The sequence below is a fragment of the Miniopterus schreibersii genome, assembly GCF_964146895.1.
Source record: "Miniopterus schreibersii genome assembly, chromosome: 11".
Lineage (NCBI taxonomy): Eukaryota > Metazoa > Chordata > Mammalia > Chiroptera > Miniopteridae > Miniopterus > Miniopterus schreibersii.
In genome coordinates this window covers 25,796,976-25,816,378 of record NC_138111.1, presented here as the reverse complement: position 1 = coordinate 25,816,378, position 19,403 = coordinate 25,796,976, and the positions used below count along the sequence as shown (strand labels likewise).

General features: G+C 45.5%; 2 protein-coding genes across 4 annotated transcripts in view; both read left to right on the top strand.

Annotated features, from left to right (window-relative positions):
• FRMPD1 (FERM and PDZ domain containing 1) overlaps positions 1-4,934 on the top strand; it is a 102,341-nt gene extending 97,407 nt beyond the window's left edge. For both annotated transcript variants that reach the window (XM_081150763.1, XM_081150764.1), the window contains exon 16: positions 2,435-4,934. In XM_081150763.1, the coding sequence (XP_081006889.1) occupies positions 2,435-4,803 (2,369 nt within the window). In that variant the 3' untranslated portion in view covers positions 4,804-4,934. The remainder of the gene's footprint in view (positions 1-2,434) is intronic.
• Positions 4,935-8,864: 3,930 nt separating this feature from the next.
• Positions 8,865-18,838, top strand: TRMT10B (tRNA methyltransferase 10B). Of its 2 annotated transcripts, none has more exons than XM_081152386.1 (9): positions 8,865-8,940; positions 10,965-11,167; positions 11,609-11,717; positions 12,349-12,473; positions 14,289-14,441; positions 15,552-15,630; positions 16,053-16,120; positions 17,763-17,886; positions 18,482-18,838. In XM_081152386.1, the coding sequence occupies exons 2-9, from the start codon at positions 10,982-10,984 to the stop codon at positions 18,586-18,588; spliced, it is 951 nt and encodes a 316-aa protein (XP_081008512.1). In that variant the 5' UTR covers positions 8,865-8,940; positions 10,965-10,981; the 3' UTR covers positions 18,589-18,838. The 2 variants fall into 2 exon arrangements, with proteins under 2 accessions (XP_081008512.1, XP_081008513.1); XM_081152387.1 differs by having other exon boundaries at positions 8,931-9,237.
• Positions 18,839-19,403: the final 565 nt, after the last annotated feature.

The window sequence follows — 19,403 nt, the reverse complement described above, 5'->3', positions numbered from 1 at the left end:
GCTGAGACTGGTGAGATAGACAGAATTTACATAGAAAGAAACGGATTTGACAGGAGTGCTGAGCAGAAGGCACCAGCTATGTCATTACTGACCCTGAAGCTACATTAAATGAGGCCTTGAAGCAAGAAGAACCTCCTGACAGGCCATTGGTGGCCCCTTAAGGGACTGTGATGTAGGAAGGCAGGGGAGATCTGTGGGTCATCTCTCTCTCAGGTCCCTCTTGCCTCCCTTCATGTAGAGTGTGGGAGTCTGTCCATATAGAATGACTTCCCAGCTGACCTGAGAGCCTTCCAGGACATTTACACACACTCCCTCTTCCCTCTTCCCTCTTCCCTCTTCCCTCTGTCTCTCTCTCTCTCTCACACACACACGCACATACACACACACTACATGCTGCAGGGGAAAAAATGGAAAATAGCACACAGATATTGAGGGTGACCTACTATGAGCTGGGGACACCACAGCTCTTGTAGTTCTGTTTCAGCCCTTTCCAGTTGCTCCCTGCCCTATAGTGGTTTCCTGTTGCTCATTGGGGAAAGGCCATAGCAGCCCTGGAGGCCCTCTGAGGCCCTCTGAGGCCCTTTGAGGCCCTATGTGACATGGCCTCTCTCTGTTTCTCTCCTGAGCTCTCTCTCTGTATCCTGCCACGCAGACTCCTTGCCATTCCTTAAAAGTGCTGGGCTCTTTCCCACCACGGGCCTTTGCACATGCTGCTCCTTCTGCCTGAAACACTCCTCACTCTGATCTTTGGCTGCTGATACCCATCCATCTATTAGGCCCCACCTGGAACTTTGATTCTTCCAGAAACTTTACCCAGACCACCAAGAGTTGGGCAGGTCTCCCCATCCCTGTCACATCTTCCTACAGCACCCTGGGTGCTTCCTGCCTGGCACTTAGCACTGCCTGCAATTATGTATTTGTGTGATCTCGTGTTGATGTTTCTCTCCTTCACTAGACTGGGAACTCATTCATCTGTGTCCTGGCACATAGTGCCTGGCAGTTGTTGCTAAGTGAATGAATGAACTCTCCAACATCTACCCTGAGTTCATTCATTCACTATGCCCCAAGGGAAAGGAGAAGCCCATGGCTAGCGTGTGCACTGCCCTCCAAAGAACCCAGCCAACTGCCAGCCATGCCCCATCCTTGCCCTGCTGGGATAGCCATTGTTCTGGGGGACAAGATGGGGGCAAGAGAGACCATCAGTGAAGGCCTTCCTCTAGTCAAGGACATAGGTCCACACTGGACACTCCTTTTTTATAGAGAGCCAATGTGGCCCTGGGGAGACAGCCCAGAACTGGGACTCCTGGCCCAACTCATTGGGGGAACCTCTCCTTTTTAGGCCTTAGAAACACCCTTGGTCACTGGCTGTAGGTGACCTAGGGCAGCAGCTCCAAAACGTGACTGGGCATCAAAATCACCCAAGGGCCCTGGTTTAAATCCTATCGATTCTTAGGTCCCAGCCTCAGAGATTCTGATTGAAGAGGTCTGAGAAGCAGCCTTTGATAAGGTTTTTAACAAGGTGCAGCCAGTTGGGAACAACTGGTCTGAGTCTGAGAGCCCTCTGATTCTCAAGTGCTGGCCTGTGATCCTCATTTCCTCTGGCTGACTCCTAGGACTTCTTCACAGAGTGCTTCTCTGCTCGGAAACATCCATCCTGGCGTGCACAAACCCCTCACACCCGCGTCTGAGAGTCACACCACTGTCAAAAGCCTCGCACATGTAGCCACAGTAACAACAGTAGCAGCTCCCTTTAGTGAACGTATGTTAGGCACAGGCCTTGTGCCGGCTGATTGATCTGCACTGATTCATTTAACCTGCGTGGCAGTGCTGCTTGGTACCATTGGTGCTGACTGACTTGGGTTAATAATTTAGCACAAAGAAAAAATGGTGAAGAATGTAAGATAGCTTAGAAAATTGCCGGCAAAGGTGAAGAACTGCTCCAGACGTAGGCAGCAACCGGAGCAGGAGGCTGGGCAGCAGGATTCCTCGCGGTATTGTCAGGATACTGTGGCTATAAAGAATGAGCTCTACTTTTGTTATTGTTTTTTTAAATCAATGTGTTCGAATTTGAAATTCTAGGTGATGTGTGGCTGACTTTCTGGGTCATCAATCTGACTACTTGGCTGATATAGACCGGGCACCTTCATTGATAGTCCCATGGGGAGCGGGGGCAGTGGGTCCCTAAAAGGAAATTGAGGTACTGTGACCAAAAGACAATAAAACGTATCTTAGGCAACTAAGAATCAAAAACTGTCTACCACAGTTCTTATCCCCAACTTTCAGATGAGGAAATTGAAGAGATCAAGCTTTAACTTGCCCAGGGTTACACAGCCCAGCCAGGATTTGAACCCAGGCAAGCCTGAGTCCTTAGCACAAGCTCTGAAAGCCTCTGTTTTCCTGCTTTTTATGTACCTTTTCTTTTCTTGATTCTCAGGGCCTGGAGCTGTTTCCGCTACGGAACCCAGTGCCACAAACATGCAGAGTCAGGCTAGCACCTGCAGCCCTGAGGACGGCCTGAGAACTGGACCAGACGGAAGACAGCCACGCAGAAGGGCAGGAGTGAAAAAGTATGCCAAGACCCTGAGAAAAAGAAGGTCTTTCCTACAGACTGACTACACCTGTCAGGTCTCATTTCCCCTGGTGCCCTCAGCCTCCCTGGAGAACGTGGACGACGTGTGCTACTACGACAGGGAGCCCTATCTGGCCCTTGGTGCACCCTCCCCAACTGTGTCCTCTCTGCAGGACATGCAAGGTGAGCCCGGCCTCCTGGAGACCAAGGCCCTGGGGCTGCTGGCTCCCTTGAGGGAGGCCAAGAGCAAAAACCCAGCCTCCCGGGTCATGGAGATGGAGCCCGAGACCATGGAAACCAAATCGGTCATCGATTCTCGAGTGTCCTCTATTTCTGCCATTCGCCTCCGGATTGACCCCAGTCATAAAGAAAATTCTGGGGGTGCCCCTGTGACTGCCACTGTTCCCAGTTCCCCAGCAAACACCCCTAATTGTTCCAACCCAGGTTCACCTGGCCCAGACACTGCTCAGACAGAGCCTTCTCAAACTTTATCTGCATTTCAAGATTTGGAAGGCAGTGCCCCCAAAGAACTCTCCATAGAGCTTGAGGATAGCACCTCCTCCCTCTCCGATGCTGACCTGAACCCAGACAGAGTCTGCCTGACCATCAGCCCAGGGCCACATAAAGTCTCTCAAGGAAACACACTAGAGCTGGGAGGAGCCCAGATGGATACAGGATTGGGATCTTTGTTTACAAATCATATGCAAGAAACTGCCCCCAAATACACAGAGCCTTTGTTGTCTCCTGGAGACAGGCCTAGAAGTGGTGAATGTGGAATAAATTCAGGAGAGATGGCTTCTTTCCCTACAAAGGAGTCACAACAAGGACAACTCTCTCTGGAATGTGATGGAGAAGTTACAAGCAGAAATGGCACCAACTCCTTGCATGATGAACCTGGGAAGGATTCAGGTGACCCTGAGGGTGATGTGTCCAATGCTGTTCTACAGACTATTGGTGTCAGTTCTCCAGATGGTGGGACAACAGCGTCCCTCTCCTTGGAGACTCCTGTACCAGAGATGGACCCGACCCCACCACACTCCCCCACGGAACTCCAAGGACAAAGCAGAGAAACCCCAAGCCAAGCCTGCCATGCCCAAGAACAAAAGCTATTGGCAGAGCTGGACTTAGACCTGGATTTCTTGCCTGAGAACCAGACCATACCATCAGCCTTCCCTCTGGAGGAGGTCAAAGCAGAGCCACTTAACCATGTGCTAGAGGAAGACACAGCCCCTCAACAGGTCTGTTTTAATCCAGGGCCTTCTCTGCTAAATGCATTACCATGCCCCCAAGAGGAGCCCCATTTAGAAGGTTCAAACCAGAGCTTGTTATCAGAAAGCAAAGACAAAAGCCCTAGCATCTGCGTTCCAGCTGAGAAGTCTTTCTCGTGCTTTTCCCCAGAAAACCATCCTAAAGTTTCTGCCAGCCTCAGGATGGCCACATCTTTGGGGTTTGCAGGGGTGAATGAGACAGTGGCCCCTAGGATTGGGATGGAGCAGTGCAGCTGCCAGTTCTCCTATGCCACGTGCTTCCGAGGCCTGCAGCCTGAGACAGAGGAAGAAGACAGGGACTCAGAAGCACGCCCCACAGTCCCCCTCACCTCACCACCCTCCGCAGGAAGCCAGCTGGCCCTGCCCTGGAGGCCTGCCCGGGCCCATAGCTGCAGCTCTGAGCCCCTGTCAAGGAACAGCCACATCTGGCCGGAATACTGCTCCAGGGCTCTGCGACAGCTGAAAGCTGCCCCCGCCAGCACTCCAGAGGGCTTCATCCAACTCTCAGAGAGCTTGCTGGAATTACAAGACATTTTAGAAGCTTCCTGGGGGAATGGGGACAAACACCCCCCAGAGAAGTGCACCTGGCACTTTTCTGAAAGCCGGAGCCATCTCTGCATGGGCTCCCAGAAGCTCCTGTCCAGCTGTCAGCATGTGATCAGAATGGACCAGTCCCCCGAAGAGATGCAGGGTGCCGTGCGTGACACATTCCAGTACCTGGTTCAGCTGGCTGGCCTGTGCTTCCAGTTCACAGACTGCAACCGCTGCTCCGCCCGGCACAGGGAGGCAGCAGGGAACCTGAGGGACGTGGTGTACAACTACCACCAGTTTGTGGAGGCTGCCAAGCTGACCTGCGAGAGAGGCTACCACGACCTGAGTGTGAAACTCTTGGCCCGTCAGTGCACGGCCCTCACAGCTGCTGTGTTCTGTTTGACGCAGAAGTTCCGGGCATCCACTGCCCTGTGAGCAGGCCGGCTGCCCAGACCCCCAGCCCTGCCCTGGGCAATTCCCTAGAAGCCTTTTCCATCCCTTTGCCCACCCTCTCAAATGTTTACTATTTAGAGTATTTAAATAAACTGCTGCTTCATCTTGGCCTGAATCAGAGTAATGATAAATTTGGGTCAAAACATTCACTCCTATCCATTCAACATGCATTCACTGAATACCTCCTCTGGGCCAAGCCATATGCTAGGAGTTTAGGATAATTATAGACAAATAAGAAAATCCCTCCCCGGTGGATGCTCACAGACCCTCTGGGGATACAGATAAGTAGATTACCATCAGTAAAGTGAGTATCCTAAAAGGAGCATCCCCTGGGGGTGTGGAAGCAAGACGTCACAAACTGTCCGAAGAAGGCAGGGATGAGGGAGGAAGGTGGGAGTCACTAAAAAAACCAGTCGCCTCATACCACACTTATTTGGCAATAGCGTTGGCAAACAGGAGTGAATACATGGGACATCTGATTTTACCTTCACTAGCACTTGCACCCGAGGCCTGGTGATCTTGGCCGCCTCGCTGAGATAAGCATAGGTTGCCACTAGGTGGCAGTAAATTCCTTAGCTGCGTGGCTACATTTCAGGTGTGCTTTGTCGAAATTGACTGCACCCCTAAATCTTGCACCGTATTTTTGTTTTAAGTAGTTAAAAGTCAAGCATTGAAGCCCAGAGTTAGATTTGCCTTTTTAAGAAGAATACTGGTGCAAAACAAATATATTTAGTACCTTTCTTACCAATCCCTGTTGAGTCAGTTAATCCCAGTTAATCTTGGGGGGACCTTGGAAAAGCTATTTAATCTCTCAGTGCTTTGGTTTTCTCTTCTGCAAATTGGGGAGACTAATAGTGCCTGCTCTGTAGAGTAGAAATCTAGTAAATACTCGATCTAGTAAATACTAGGTAAGTAATAACGCCCAGCTTTATGGCTGCCTCTCCTAGCCTGAACTCCTGCCCTGCATTTTGTTTTCCAACTCCAGGAAAACCGATTTCAAGCTATCCTTGGGGTACTTTTTCCCCCTGGCTTCTCTGTTCAGGTCAAAGGTGGTTTAGACACTCATCTTGGGCTGTTAGAGGTCACTCAAGGGGTCCCTTTGCCCCTCTGTTGCTTCTGATCAGTTGCCAACTCAGTGCTGCCTCTGTGGTTCCTCTCTTCAGGGGCTCCCTAGCTCCTCTCAACACAGCAAAAGCAGGAGCAGAGATGAAGGTGTTTAGTCACCCACTCAAGCTCTCTCCAATCAGAAGGAGAGCAATACCTTGGGAGAAGAGAAAAAACATCCTTCCCATCCCGTTACCAGTTACTTGTTAACTACTAAACAGTTAATCGGTACTTGTGCCAGGAAAGCATTTATTTTCTTAGAGGCCTGTTTCTGTTCACAGAATACTTTGAATAAAATTTAAATAAGGCTCTTGAACACAGATTTGAAGTGATTTCATGGCAATGAAAAATAGGAACAATAAGACACTGAACTAATAGAAATTGTATGATGTTTAAAAGGACCTGAATGCTTTTGCCAGCAGAAAGCTATGAAGAGCTACATAATTTGTTCACGTGAACACAATCCATATGTTCATAAGTTTAGTGAAGGAGCTCAGGACTCCAACTCAATCAGGGCTTGAATTATGGCGTGTTATTACAGGCACTTGTTTGAGTCTCAGGTTCCCCATCTGACAAAAGGAAATACTAGTCTCCATTTAGTAGGGCCTACAATGTGCCAGATGCCCTGAATACATTTTCGTATCAACACAACACCCCAAAGTAGAGATTGTTATATAATATACATTCAGCATTATTATGAGAAACAAATAATTATGGAAGGCAGGAAGAAGACTGTGAAGCCTCCAGCACAAGCACTCAAATGTTGGCTTCCTTCTTTCTTTGCTTCCTCTCCCCTCAAATCCTTGAACTTTCTTGGTTTGCTACAGTGTGGAGCTGGCATTTTGCTCTGCAGTTTCCATGAGGAGTACTAAGTCCTAGAAGTTCTGAGACACCCCCCCCCCCATTGCTTGTTGAGACGCTAAACTACAGGGGGAGTTATGCTGTTTAGCATTTTCTTTGAGATACACAGTCCCCTACATTGAGGGACTGCCTACTTCCTCAATGCAAGTGTTAATTAATGACTAAGAAACTACTGGACATTTATATTTCTCCTTCCTTTTCCCACCCACCATCATATTGGCTGATTTATTTATTTCAACAAACATTTATGGTACAACCATGCCAGGTGATGCCTGATGCAGGATTATGGATGTAAATAATTGGGTGAGAATCCTATTTGCAAGTATTCTTGGGCCAAGAGATAAAATGACATGTAGAGATAGAGACCTACAACATAAGGCACGGCATGGTCAGGGCCACCAAAAAGAACAGATAAAGTGTATGACAGCTTAAAGGACAGAAGTCATTGTTGGGTGGGAGTAGAATAGTGATCAGGGAAAGCTTCCTGTAGGAGGAAGCATTAATTAAAACTAGTTTGTCAAAAAGTATTTTTGAGTAGCTACTGTGTGTCGGGCCCTAGATTTGATAGATAGCAAGGTAAGTTTTGCATGTGTCAAGAAAGTAGAAAAATCACTCAATTTTCTATTCTGTCAACAAATATTTACTGTGTACTGGAACTGGGAATAAATCCACAACATGATATAGTCCCCTCAAGGAACTTATAATTAGTAGGAAAGACACAGGAAAAAAAAGATGACTGACTAAATCTTACCTAAGATGGTCAGTCAAGGCCTCTCTGAAGAAAGAATGTTTAAGCTGAAGCCTAAGGGATAAGATGGGGCCAGCCATGGAGAAAGTGAGAGGAAAAGGAACAGTATCTGCAAAGATCTTTGGTGTATTTGAAGCATTTCAAGAAGACAGTTGCAACTGGAATGCAGCAAGCTGGAGGAAGAGTGACCAATGAGGTTGGAGGGGCAGCCAGGACCCAGGCTGTGCAAGGCCCTGGGAAGGTCAGATTCTTACATTGAAGTATGATAGGGAGCCACTGAAGGGGCTGCAAATGGATGGGTAGGGGAGCAGGCAGTGAAACCAGCTAGGAGCTCATGCCTACTTCCCCACAACTTTGGGGAAGTAGCCACGAGCTCATTCAAAGGTAAGGAAACACAAGAGCAGCGGCAGAGAGGGGCAAAAGGATTCCATATGGCTGGGTGCAAGGTGCAGGGACTGGTAGGTGTTGTGGGAGGCACTGAAGACTATTTGAGCTACTTTGCAAGCCCTGCAAAGTGGGAAGCCAGGTCCAGCTTCTGAGCAGAGAAGAGACATTAGAGCTAGGTTTTAGAAAAATCCTTCGGGGGGGGGGGGGGGTTAGTTTGCTCCAGTAGCAGATAAAGGATGGATTGGAGTATGGCTTGAGGATGGCATAGGAGTTGCTGAGGAAAGAAAAGTCCAGAGTGTAAAAGCGTAGGGCCAAGGAGGGATCCAACAGAGCTGTGGTTTCTTGGGTGGGAGACATTTCAAACTCATTCATAGTAGGGTCTCTCTGAAAGGGTGGGACCCCTAGGGCTGGAGAAATAAAGAAAAGAATGGCTGATAGTTTTTATCAGGACTAGGGTTGGGCAAGTCACTCCAGGTCTCAGAGCCTCGGTTTCCCTGTTGACTCACTCCCTACCTGGTCAGGCCCCGATATCTCTGCTGTGAACCTGGACAGCCAGGTGCGGGTGAAGGGGAATGTGTGCTCAGGGAAGGGCTGTGTCAACTCGAGGTCCTTGCTGATTGTAGAGAAGCCCAGCGGAGGGCAAGGCCCCCAGGCTGTGAGACGAGAGGTGGTTCGAGTCTGGTTTCAGCCCAATTTCACAATGTGCAGTCCTTGACAGCTGTTAAAGCGCCTGATCATCTGCAGCAGCCCTGTAGATCGGCAAGCAGCTGGGATCGCAATACAGTGTAGCAGTCGGGAAAACAGGCTCAGAGGGGCGCGGCAACACTTTGGATGGGACAGAGCAACTAGGAGCCTGGGTGAGGCTTGGAAAGCCAAGCCTCCGCTCAGGCCCAGAACACCGAGCTGTCAGGCCGAAAACTACAATTCCCAGAATGCCATTCGGAAAGGGGCAGGAACCGGAAGTGGGTTCGGAGGCGGGGCCTCACGTGCCCAGCCTTGGCGTGAGGTCGCGGGATCAGGTACGCCGGGGGCTCGTGGCGGGGCGGGGTAGGGTCTCGGAGTCTGGAGCCGGGCTGCTGCGGGGTTTGCGGGCGGGGAAGACGCGGGGGAACGGCGTTTAACAGTCGTGTGGCCTGATGTTCCACACCTTCTTGGTACTTCCCCATCCTGCCTCCTCTCGCACTCTCAGCCTGTGGGCAGGTGGGGTACCTTCGGGCCTAGGGTCTAGGCGTCCTATTGCTGAAGGTGACAGAGGCGTGGAGCCAGCTTCCGTGGACTAAAACTTAGAGAAGCATGCAAACAGAGATGCTCATCAGGTGGGACTTGGGCTGGAAAACTCAGAGATGAGCCTGGGGTGGGTGGGGCTGAGGTTACTTCACACAAGGAGCCTGGTTTTTGAGAAAGTGGCTTTATTAATGTAGCTAGTATTTATTGAGCATCTGTTATGTACCAAGCCCCTTTCTAGGCACAGAGGATACAGTAGTGAACAAAGCAAACAGAGCACTTGGTTACGTGAATGGAAAAGTTCTCACAAAAACTAGGTAAAATATGTGCAACTTTGCGTGATGAAAATCTGAATGAAGTGAGAAATGTAGTTAAATAATTACCTAGAGGAAGAGCATTGGAGGTAAAGAGAATAGCAAGTGCAAAGGCCCTGAGGTGAGACTATCCTTGGTATGCCTTAGGCTCAGCAAGTAGATCAGATGGCAGAGGACAGTAGATGGGGAGGTTAGGCCTTAATGATCAGTACAGGCCATCGTAAAGATTTTGGCTGTTCACTGTAAGTGAAGCAGAGAATCCAGCATGGTTCTGAGCAGAAGAATGGCATGATTACCAATCATTTAGGATGCTTTTATTCTGTGAGGCTCTGTGTTGAGTGCTTGGGGTGTGCCCGTGAATTCTTCATCCTCTCTCTCCTAGAAGTATTTGTAGTCTGGTGGGAAACAGGCAGAACATCTATCCTGCAAGGCTGAGTCAGACACTTGCAGCCCCATGAAGATAGAATGAATGTGCTCCCCCAGTCCTCTCCTTGGCATGTGCTGTTACGTCAAATGCTTAGTAACTATTTGTTAAATGATTGATTAACTGAGTCACCTCAGTGCCCAGCACTGGACCTATAATGGAGGCTCAGAAAACATTTTTTAATGAAGAAATGAAATGCTAAGTGTAGGCATAGATAATATCTCATGTGGATTGATAGATCTGTGCTTCTGTGATGCCCTACTTCACCTTTGCTTTCTGAGGATCACTAGGTGGTAAGCAGCCATGAGCAATGGTCATACCATTCTTTGTGACAGCTGTAGATAGAGTATATTTTACTCATATCTTAGGGATATTGAATACCACTTTGAAATGGTGACATTTGTTAAGTGTGCTATAACTGTGGTTCTCTATAATTTTCTGTCTTAGCACTTCTGAGGGATATTAAACATTCTCACTGGTGACTGTGGCTTTCTGCTGCAGTGATACAGAACTGAGTTGGGAGAGGGATAGATAATTTGGAAAAACAAATTTTGATATATCACCAGCAACCTAGAAGAATTCTTGGTTGGTGTCTGGCCACCCTTTGCCATATTTTTTGGCTCACTCTTCAAGGATGTTTCTAGTACAGGACTTTGCATATAGTAGGTGCTCAATTAATAGTTGCTAAAGGAATGGTTTTGGAAATAAACCGAAACATAAGGGAGGTGGCTTTTGCCATCTTTGTCCTGCCCTCAACTCATGAATGGATTTCGAAGAACACCAGAAATAACTTCGTTTTTTGTGTCACTGCAGCAGTGAATAAATCATTGATTGCTTCGAGGTGTCAGGATTGTGCTTGTCTTCTGAGAAGTGGATTTGGCTCCCTTACCACTGAAACATTTCTGTGCTGACTCATTTCTCCTGAAGACACTCATGCTTTTCAATAAACCTGTGTATTTCACACACTTCTCCTTTAGTAACACAATAATGCTATCTGTCCCTTGGATATAGGGGGATACCTCTGTAAGTGAAATAATATAATGTCTCACATAATTGTGCCTTTTCTAATCCGGGTGAGAAGGACAGAGGACTACACACATGGACTGGAAATTGGAAGGGAGTGCTCAGAAAACAGAGTCACATGTGCTGCAAGAGCAAGAAGTCATCCTAGAGGACACAGGTGAAGATGGCATGTCTGAGAGCTTCCAGCTTCTACAGATTGATGTGGAATGTGAGCATGAGGAGAGAGAGACCCCATCCACAGGCAGTGCAGTGTGGTGCTCGGTGAGTGTAATGGGTGGCCATGGGCTTTGAGGTGGTAGAATGTACCAGAGATCCCTATTCTAAGGGTAGATACTGGTAACAAAAAGACTAGGAATGAATTTGGTGTATTCCAAGGGTTGAATTTCCTGCTAACTGGTTTAAGGCTTCAGTTCCATTTGCATTATAGGAAAGGAAATAAAGATCAAGAGGAATTTTTATATATATCTCAGAAGGGTCAGGAAATCTAAACTACTGTAGGCCTGGCAGGTCACATGTCTTTTCTGGGGCTCTGCTTTCTCTAAACACAATCTAGTCTGTTTTTATTGTTAAGCCTAATATCCTTTTTCTCTCCTAACTTTATATCTAAATTTAAAAAAAAAATAAGTAACTGTTTCTAATATTCATTTTCCTTTTTGGTGCTTATGAAGTTCTCAAACAATTTTGTTTTCTGGATAATCTAAGAAAAATGTCCAAAGGAAACAGAGACACTGGGAAAAGATAGTTGCAGCAAAGAAGAGCAAAAGAAAGCAAGAAAAAGAAAGAAGAAAAGCCAATCGTGTAGAAAGTTCAGGTAACAATAATTCAGGTTGCTGGTATAATTATATTTATTTCTTAGCAAATTGTTATCTGCATATTCCTAGGAGAGTAGTAATACTGTTTTCAAGTGAAAACAAACATCTGGGAGGTGAGGCCTATAGTCCTGTTTTGTTGGGAATCAAAGTATCAAAACAAAATTGAAGTCTGCCTTTCATATATAAACTATCTAGTGTACATATGTGTTTATAGACTCAGAAGTAGAAGGAATGATACCAACAACACCTAACATTTACTCAGTGCTGTGTGCAGGTTCAGTGCTAAGAATTTTACATGGATTACCCTAAGGGGTAGGTCTTTTATTATCCTTATTTTGTAGGTGAAGAGACTGAGGCTCAGAGAAATTAAATACCATGCTTAAGATGATACAGGTAATCAGTGAACAAACTGAACTTAGATTTAGACCCAGCAGTGTGCTCCAGGGCCCACAGTCATCACCCCTCTGTGGTACCTAAACTGCCTAATGAGTGAATACCTTGCCCAAGCTTCAAGTTTCTAGTTTCTCTTCCTATGCAAATAGTACTCACCTGGCTGGGCAGATTTGTTTCTTACTGAATATTATTCCTCTGTTTTCCCATTTACATATTTTTCTGATATTTCTACTCTAGGCATCTGCCCCCAGCACAGCAAACGTTTTCTGAGATCCTTAACCAAGGAGAAACTTTTGGAGGCCAAACAGTCAGGACCAAGACTCTGTATCGATTTAAGTATGACCAACCACATGTCTAAGAAGGTAAACACCCACTAATTCCTGCTCACGTGAGGGAAGCCCAGAAGGAAGTAGCTTTCACAAAGAGCATGACTGGCTCCAGCTTCCATGATTCTGTAGTAAATCAGCGAAAGTGTTTAGGGCCTGGCCAGGGTGAACGTCATCCTGTACACCAGAAAGGTTGCGGGTTAGATTCCCAGTCAGGGCCACCTATGTGGGTTGCGGGTTCGGTCCTGGGTCAGGGCACATACAGGAGGCAACCAGTCGACATTTCCATCTCACATCGATGTTTCTCTCTCTCTCCCTTCCTCTCTCTAAAATCAATAAATATATCCTCGGATGAGGATGGGACAAAAGTGTTTAGTTTCCTACACATGGCTAAGTTCCAAGGTGGCTGCTACAAAGAATCGGAGAGAACAGACATGCTCTGGCTTAGTTGGCACGTTTTTACCTTCTGCTTTGAGATCAACCCTTTGCTTCTGTGTTTATGGTGTCGTCAGTCTAGTAGTAGCCTCTCAGTTTCAATTCTCCAGAGACAAAACTTTTGGCCTTCTGCTGGGGAGAGGAATATTTGCCTGGTTACACATTGTGGGGAGATGACCTGGTGGCGTGTCTTCCTGCTGTGTATGTGTTTTAGTGATCTCCCATTAACCCTACTGGTGAAGGAGGGGTTTCCACCCTTGGGTCCTGGGGATGGCTGAACACATGGCACTCAACACTGCACAGATAAGATGGACAGCAGTTTATTAGTCACATACACTCAGCTGGGGGAGGATGACACTGCAAGCCATGCAGGGCCACAAGGGGCTGCACTTGGCAACAGAATGAATAGCCAGGGACTGTGGGAGCAGCTCTGTAGTATCAAGAGGGTGGGTGTCTCTGGCTCCTGCAGAAAGGTGTGGTTAGATTGTTGGAATAATTCTGTGGGCTGGCAGGAATTAGAACCCACTGCTCAGGGATAATCAGGAACTACTCCTGGTCCCTTTGATAAAAAGGATTATTTAGCAAGGGGACCTTATCTGTGGGAGCAGAACTGGGAGAGGAACTTGCAATTAGGCTACTTAAGTCCCACCCACTTTCACTAGATATCAAGGCAGCACCCATTATTTGGCCTTAATTTTAGGCCTTACAATGCAAAACAAATCTTTCTATTTTCCAACACCCCTGCTGTGTGTGCTAGAGTTTGCCTGTTTTTCAGAGAAATTAGGAAAACTGAAGATCTGAGGTTTTTACATAGAACCTCTAACTTTAGTCCTCTGAAGAGGTCAACCAGGGGTTTTCTATTGTTTATATTGAGATAGATTAAATAAAACTCAAAGGCTTTTCTCCTCTATGAACCAAATCAGGCCAGATTGTGAGGTCTCTGAATCAGAATGGAAAGTTGCAACTTCAATCCTATTACATCTCCTGGAGTCTGAGAGAAGGTACCCAGTTTATTTGATGGAGTATAAAAATGTCTATAGTAATCTAACCTCTCTTTAATAGGTAGTAAACATCACATGGTAAGATTTTAGATAAAAGCTAAAAGAACAATTTTATGTATCATATTCGATATATATAAGGGCAGGTCCTGAAGGAGGGAGCATTCTCAGTTTTTCCATTAACTCACTGTTTCTGGGCTAGTGCCATTACCTCAGCTTTCATCTATAAGGTGTGATGCCATGAGGTATAGCTCCAACTCACACATGCATGAACTCACTCCTGGAATAAAGGGGGTCATTCTAGTCATGAGATTTTCCAGAGTAGTTCTCAGTGAACTTACTGAGTAACCATTTGTTGATAATGAATTTAGAAAGAGAGGGCATGTTTCCACCTTAAGTTTTTCTCATTTCTTTGAAGGAACTAAGTAGGCTGGCTGGGCAGATCCGAAGGTTGTATGGTTCGAATAAAAAAGCTGACAGGCCATTCTGGATCTGCCTCACTGGATTCACAGCAGACAGTCCCTTGTATGAAGAGTGTTTGAGGATGAATGATGGATTTTCTAGTTACCTGGTAAGCCTCATTTTGCATATTATTTGAATTGTCGTCTAAAAAGTAGGTTGTGGGGTAATTTTTTTTACTTTTTCATGTTTTAATGCAAAACATATAAATTATGTGTTTTCATTATTACAGTCGAAAAAATGAAGAACCACTCATCAGTTCTTTTATTTAAAATTTTTCTTCTTTCCACCACATTGGCAAAAAGTATGTAGGACTGTATTTTGTGTCCTGTATATTGTATGCTGGACTGTATATTCCAGGAATGTTTTGAGGCGATGTCATGACTTCTTTCTTGTTCTCAGTAATGCAGACTTAGGAAACTTGGGTTTTGGAGGAAGAGAAAGAATCCTTATGGAAGAAACATGGATGTAAGCTTAGTTTTAGGGAATACCTAGTTACTTTTCAACTCTCCTTTGGATCTCATAAGTGTAGTGATTGACATACAGGTGAGAATCCAGATCAGTTTCTACGAAATGCCTCTAAAAATGCCATTGTGTGTTTGCATTATGTAGCTGAGACCGGGCAGTGTGGCCTTTCTGAGGGAGGTCACAGAGGTGATGAGTGTGAGGAGTGCCCTGTGCGGTGCTGCAGTCAGTCGTGGTTGCTGCTGTCTTAACAGTCCCCGCTGTAGGGCAGCCATTTCTAGCCTTACTTTCCTCTGTACATGTTTGATGATTCCTGTGCGTGAACCAAATAGACCTGCTCTTGGGGCCACGTAGTCCCCTTGCTCTCCTGTCTTCATGTCTTTCTTAGGTGATTCCCTCCACTTTGAGGGCTTCTTTCTTTTGTATGTCAGGCTCACCTCTTTTCAGAAACCCAGTTCAAGCATTCCCTACACGAGAAGTTTGTCTCTGGTGATGTCCCTCCCTCACCTGTAGTCCTGGGCTGTACTCCCTGTATGTCCCCTAGGGCCTCATATTACTTTCTGATTTTGTAGGGTTGAATGTCTGTGCCTTTCCACGTCCCTGCCCCAGCTGAGCACTTTCTGAGAACAGGTTGTCAAATATGTAGCCCCCTGGTGCACCTAGAACCATGCCTGAGAGAAACAAAGTGTCCAGTAACTAGTTGCTGTAGTGTGGGCTATGTCTTAACCTAGTACATTGGATTATTTGTATTTTTCAGCTAGACATAACAGAAGAAGACTGCTTTAGTTTATTCCCCCTGGAAACCCTTGTGTACCTGACTCCTGACTCAGAACATGGTATGTTCTTTACTGCACAGATTCATATAGCACTGTAGCTAGCTAGTTTCCCTGGTCAAGTCCTCCATTGACCCTTCTTGGATCAATGTTAGATTTTTTTCCTCAGAAAATCATCTATTTGACATAATTTTCAAATTTATTAAGTTGATCTTCATATTCTCTTCTAATTTTTGCACATTCCTTGTAATTTTAATTTTGTCTCCTTTCTGAATTCTAATGCTGATTCAAGTCTACCACCCTTTTTTCTTGATTAGATATGTCAAAAGTTTGTCTATTTAATTGGTCTTTTCAGAGAATTAGTGAACCTACTATCTTTGTTTCCTATTTCATTAAATTTCTACTTTTATCATTCTTTCCTTTTACTTTCTTTGGATTTAGAAATTATAAAGATTTGATCTCATTGGCCTTTATTTCTTCATTAGCTCTTGAAGATGTTGATCTAAACAAAGTTTATATCCTTGGTGGACTTGTGGACGAAAGTATTCAGAAGGTAAGTGTACATTTTAGGCTGAAAAACTGTATTTTGAAAAGTGGTGCTTATTCCAGGGCAGCATCCAAGTTTCCTACTAACTTTGAATTCTGTACTCTAGTGTAAAGTGGTTATAAAAAAAATAGACTTTTTTTTTAAAGCAATCATAGCTCATATATACAAGGAATGTCATCCTTCAAAGAATTCCTTTGAGTAGCTCTACCCTTATTGCATCCGAAACACATTACTTAAAACATCTTTGGAAGTTCCGTCTTGGAATTGTGTTTCAAGTGAGTCTGAGAAGGAGGTGGTCTGGGTGTCAGAACAAAGAAGGTGCTAGGCCTGCTTCATGCTATTCCAGTTGGTTAGACCATACTTAGAGTGGCCAGTGAATTATGGGACTGTAAATAAAAGGACATTAACAAGTTCAGAAGAGGTTGACCTGAATGATGAAGGGACTCAAAACTAAGTCACAGTCAAGGAACAACAGTTAGTTGACAGAACTGAGACTATGAGGCTGGAGAGGAGGAGTCATAGTGGCATGATCCCTGCCTCAAGTATCCGAATGGCTGTCTTACTTGCTTGGTGTAGCCCTGATAGGACAGAACTCGGACAAATGAGTGGAAGCCTCAGCAAAAAAACACACACACACACAAAAAAAGGGAACTTGACTCAATATCAAGAAGGTTTTCCTATTAACTGGTACCGTTGAAATTGGAATAGGTTCTCCCAGGATGTATGAATTCCCTGTCACAAGGGTTGTCCATTTAAAGCCAGAGGCCACTTGGGAGAGAGGTCACAGAGGGTAGACAGACATGGATGATGGGTGGTTGGAAGGTAACAGTTAACTATTGAGGCCCCTTCCAAGCCCGAGTGTGTTAATTATCCCAGTAACCTAAACCTTTCTCTCTAATCCTGAAATTGCAAATAGTTAGATGACCTTTCTAGCTTCTTACAAGTTAGCAAATATAATTTAAACTTCAGTTCATGGCTCAGGGACATCTTTAAAGGGACATTAGTTACTTTTCTCTAAATGAGACCCTACGTGGCCTCAGATTATTGGACTTCTTGAGTTCTTGTAACTCCTTTTTGCAGTTTTCAGAGCCCTTCCCCTTCCTCAGCTCTCACACCTAATGCTTTGTTGCACCTACTGGTGTACCTGACTTGAACCCTGTCTCCCTCATCTCTAATTTGCTGCTACCAAATGGCTATGAGCTGAAAACTCAGTATCTAGATTGGGTCTTAGTGTGTTAGGGCCAGGCAAGTTCTCCTCTAATTGATTAGACTGCTTGAACTTTTGGACACAGATTGTGGCTGTAGATATGCCTCTTTTAACTTACTTCCTTCTTGGTTGTAAGTAGTAGTGAGTGGAAAATAGTGGATAAATGACTCCCAAATAAGTGAGGTGTTGCTGCACAGCCATTTCTTACTTGGGACGAGTAAATACTTTCATTATTTGCAGTATTCTTTATTTTATTTTATTTTTATTGAATTTATTGAGATGACATTGATTAGTAACAGGCTACTTATTTTTAATACTTATTATGATTACAGATGGAAATTAGAGTGGTGGTAAATGGGGATCTCACAATTTGCTATGCATGTTACGAGAATATTTTGGTGTATTATTTTTAAAAGAAAAATATTTAACTGTGATTTACAGAAGGTGACATTTCAAAAGGCCCAAGAACACTCTGTCAGGACAGCCCGCTTGCCAATCCAGGAATACATGGTCAGACGCCAGAATGAGAAAAACTATCATTCAGAGATATTGGCCATCAATCAAGGTACAGCCCACATGGCCCCTGCTTAACATGTGTTAGTTCTGGTGCTGCTGCTTTGCATTGTGCCTAAGTATGAATGGCCCTTGAAGCAGTTTCCCCCATGAATGATGTGCTTAGACTTTATTGCATGCACTTGGTGACATGTATTCTGGCCCCTCGAAGGTATTTTTCATTTTCTTCCCAATTCCCAACTATGTTCAATACAATTGAAATTATTGCCTTGGCCTAGAATGCCCTGCCTTTAACCCACCATTGACCAGTGAATTCCTATTTGTCCTTCAGGATTCAGTTCACAGGCATCTTGGCTGCTCCCCTCCCTGTCCCAGGCCACGTCAGGGCCCCTCCTTTGTGTTCCCATCGTACTGTGTTCCTCTGTTGCAGCACTGTCCGTGTACAGGCCTCTATCTGTCAGTGTAGGCTGAGGCCCTTGTGGGCAAGCAGGGCCTGTATCTTTGCCTCTGTCTCCCCAGGATCTAATACCATGTGTGGTACACAGTAGGTTTGTTGATGAAATATTCCAGAACACCCTTTTCCTCATTAGTCATTTACTAGTTCTTTTTCCAGTGTGGTCAGTGTTCTCTCTTTACCCTTCTAACAGTATTTGATATCCTGTCCACTTACTTTGAGACTCAAAACTGGCCTGAAGCATTGAAGAAAGGAGTTTCTTCCAGAAAAGGCTATGTTCTTCAGAACTCAGTGGAATGATGGACAGCCTACAATAGCACCTGCAAGAGGCGAAGTTGCTGGAGGGGCCTTGACCAAAGAGCAGAGCAAACGGGGTGACGGCACACATTTGCCTTTACTTCACATCTTGGATCTTCATTAGAATATGTTACTAATTACAGGGACCACATTTTATGCTCTTTTGTATCTCCTATAGTGCCTGGCTCACAGGAAGTGCCCACTATATCCTAAGTAAAAAGTTTACATAACAGGGAATTAGCCCTTAAACTACGTGGCTTTAGATGTGTTAATTCATTTTTGTATACATACTCTTTAGAGATAGCTTAAATACTATGATATCAAGAGTTTAATTTTCACTAAACTGGCATCATAAAGTTGTATGACCCTGTCCAACCTCCTCTGAGCATGCTGATTTTCCCCCAACTCAGTAGTATGTTGTGCATGTACTTTTCAGGACCAGCCTTTCCTAACATAGCCCTCATTGAGCCCCCATAGCAATTTTTCCCCACCTGTGGCTCCTACCTGGTCTCCCCTGTTCCAAGTATGGGTGTGGAAAGGCTTCTCTCTTCCTAACTGTAGTCTTCCTACAGGACAATTAGTGGGAATATCTTTGTATCGTTCTGAGCCTTGTACAAACTAGACTCTTCACATATATTTGTAATTATCAGCTCAAATTGGAAAGCAGCCTGGCTGGCGTGGCTCAGTGGTTGAGCGTCTACCTATGAACCCGGAGGTCGCAGTTTGATTCCCAGTCAGGGCACGTGCCCGGGTTTCGGGCTCGATCCCCAGTGGGGGGTGTGCAGGAGGCAGCCGATCAATGACTCTCTCATCATTGA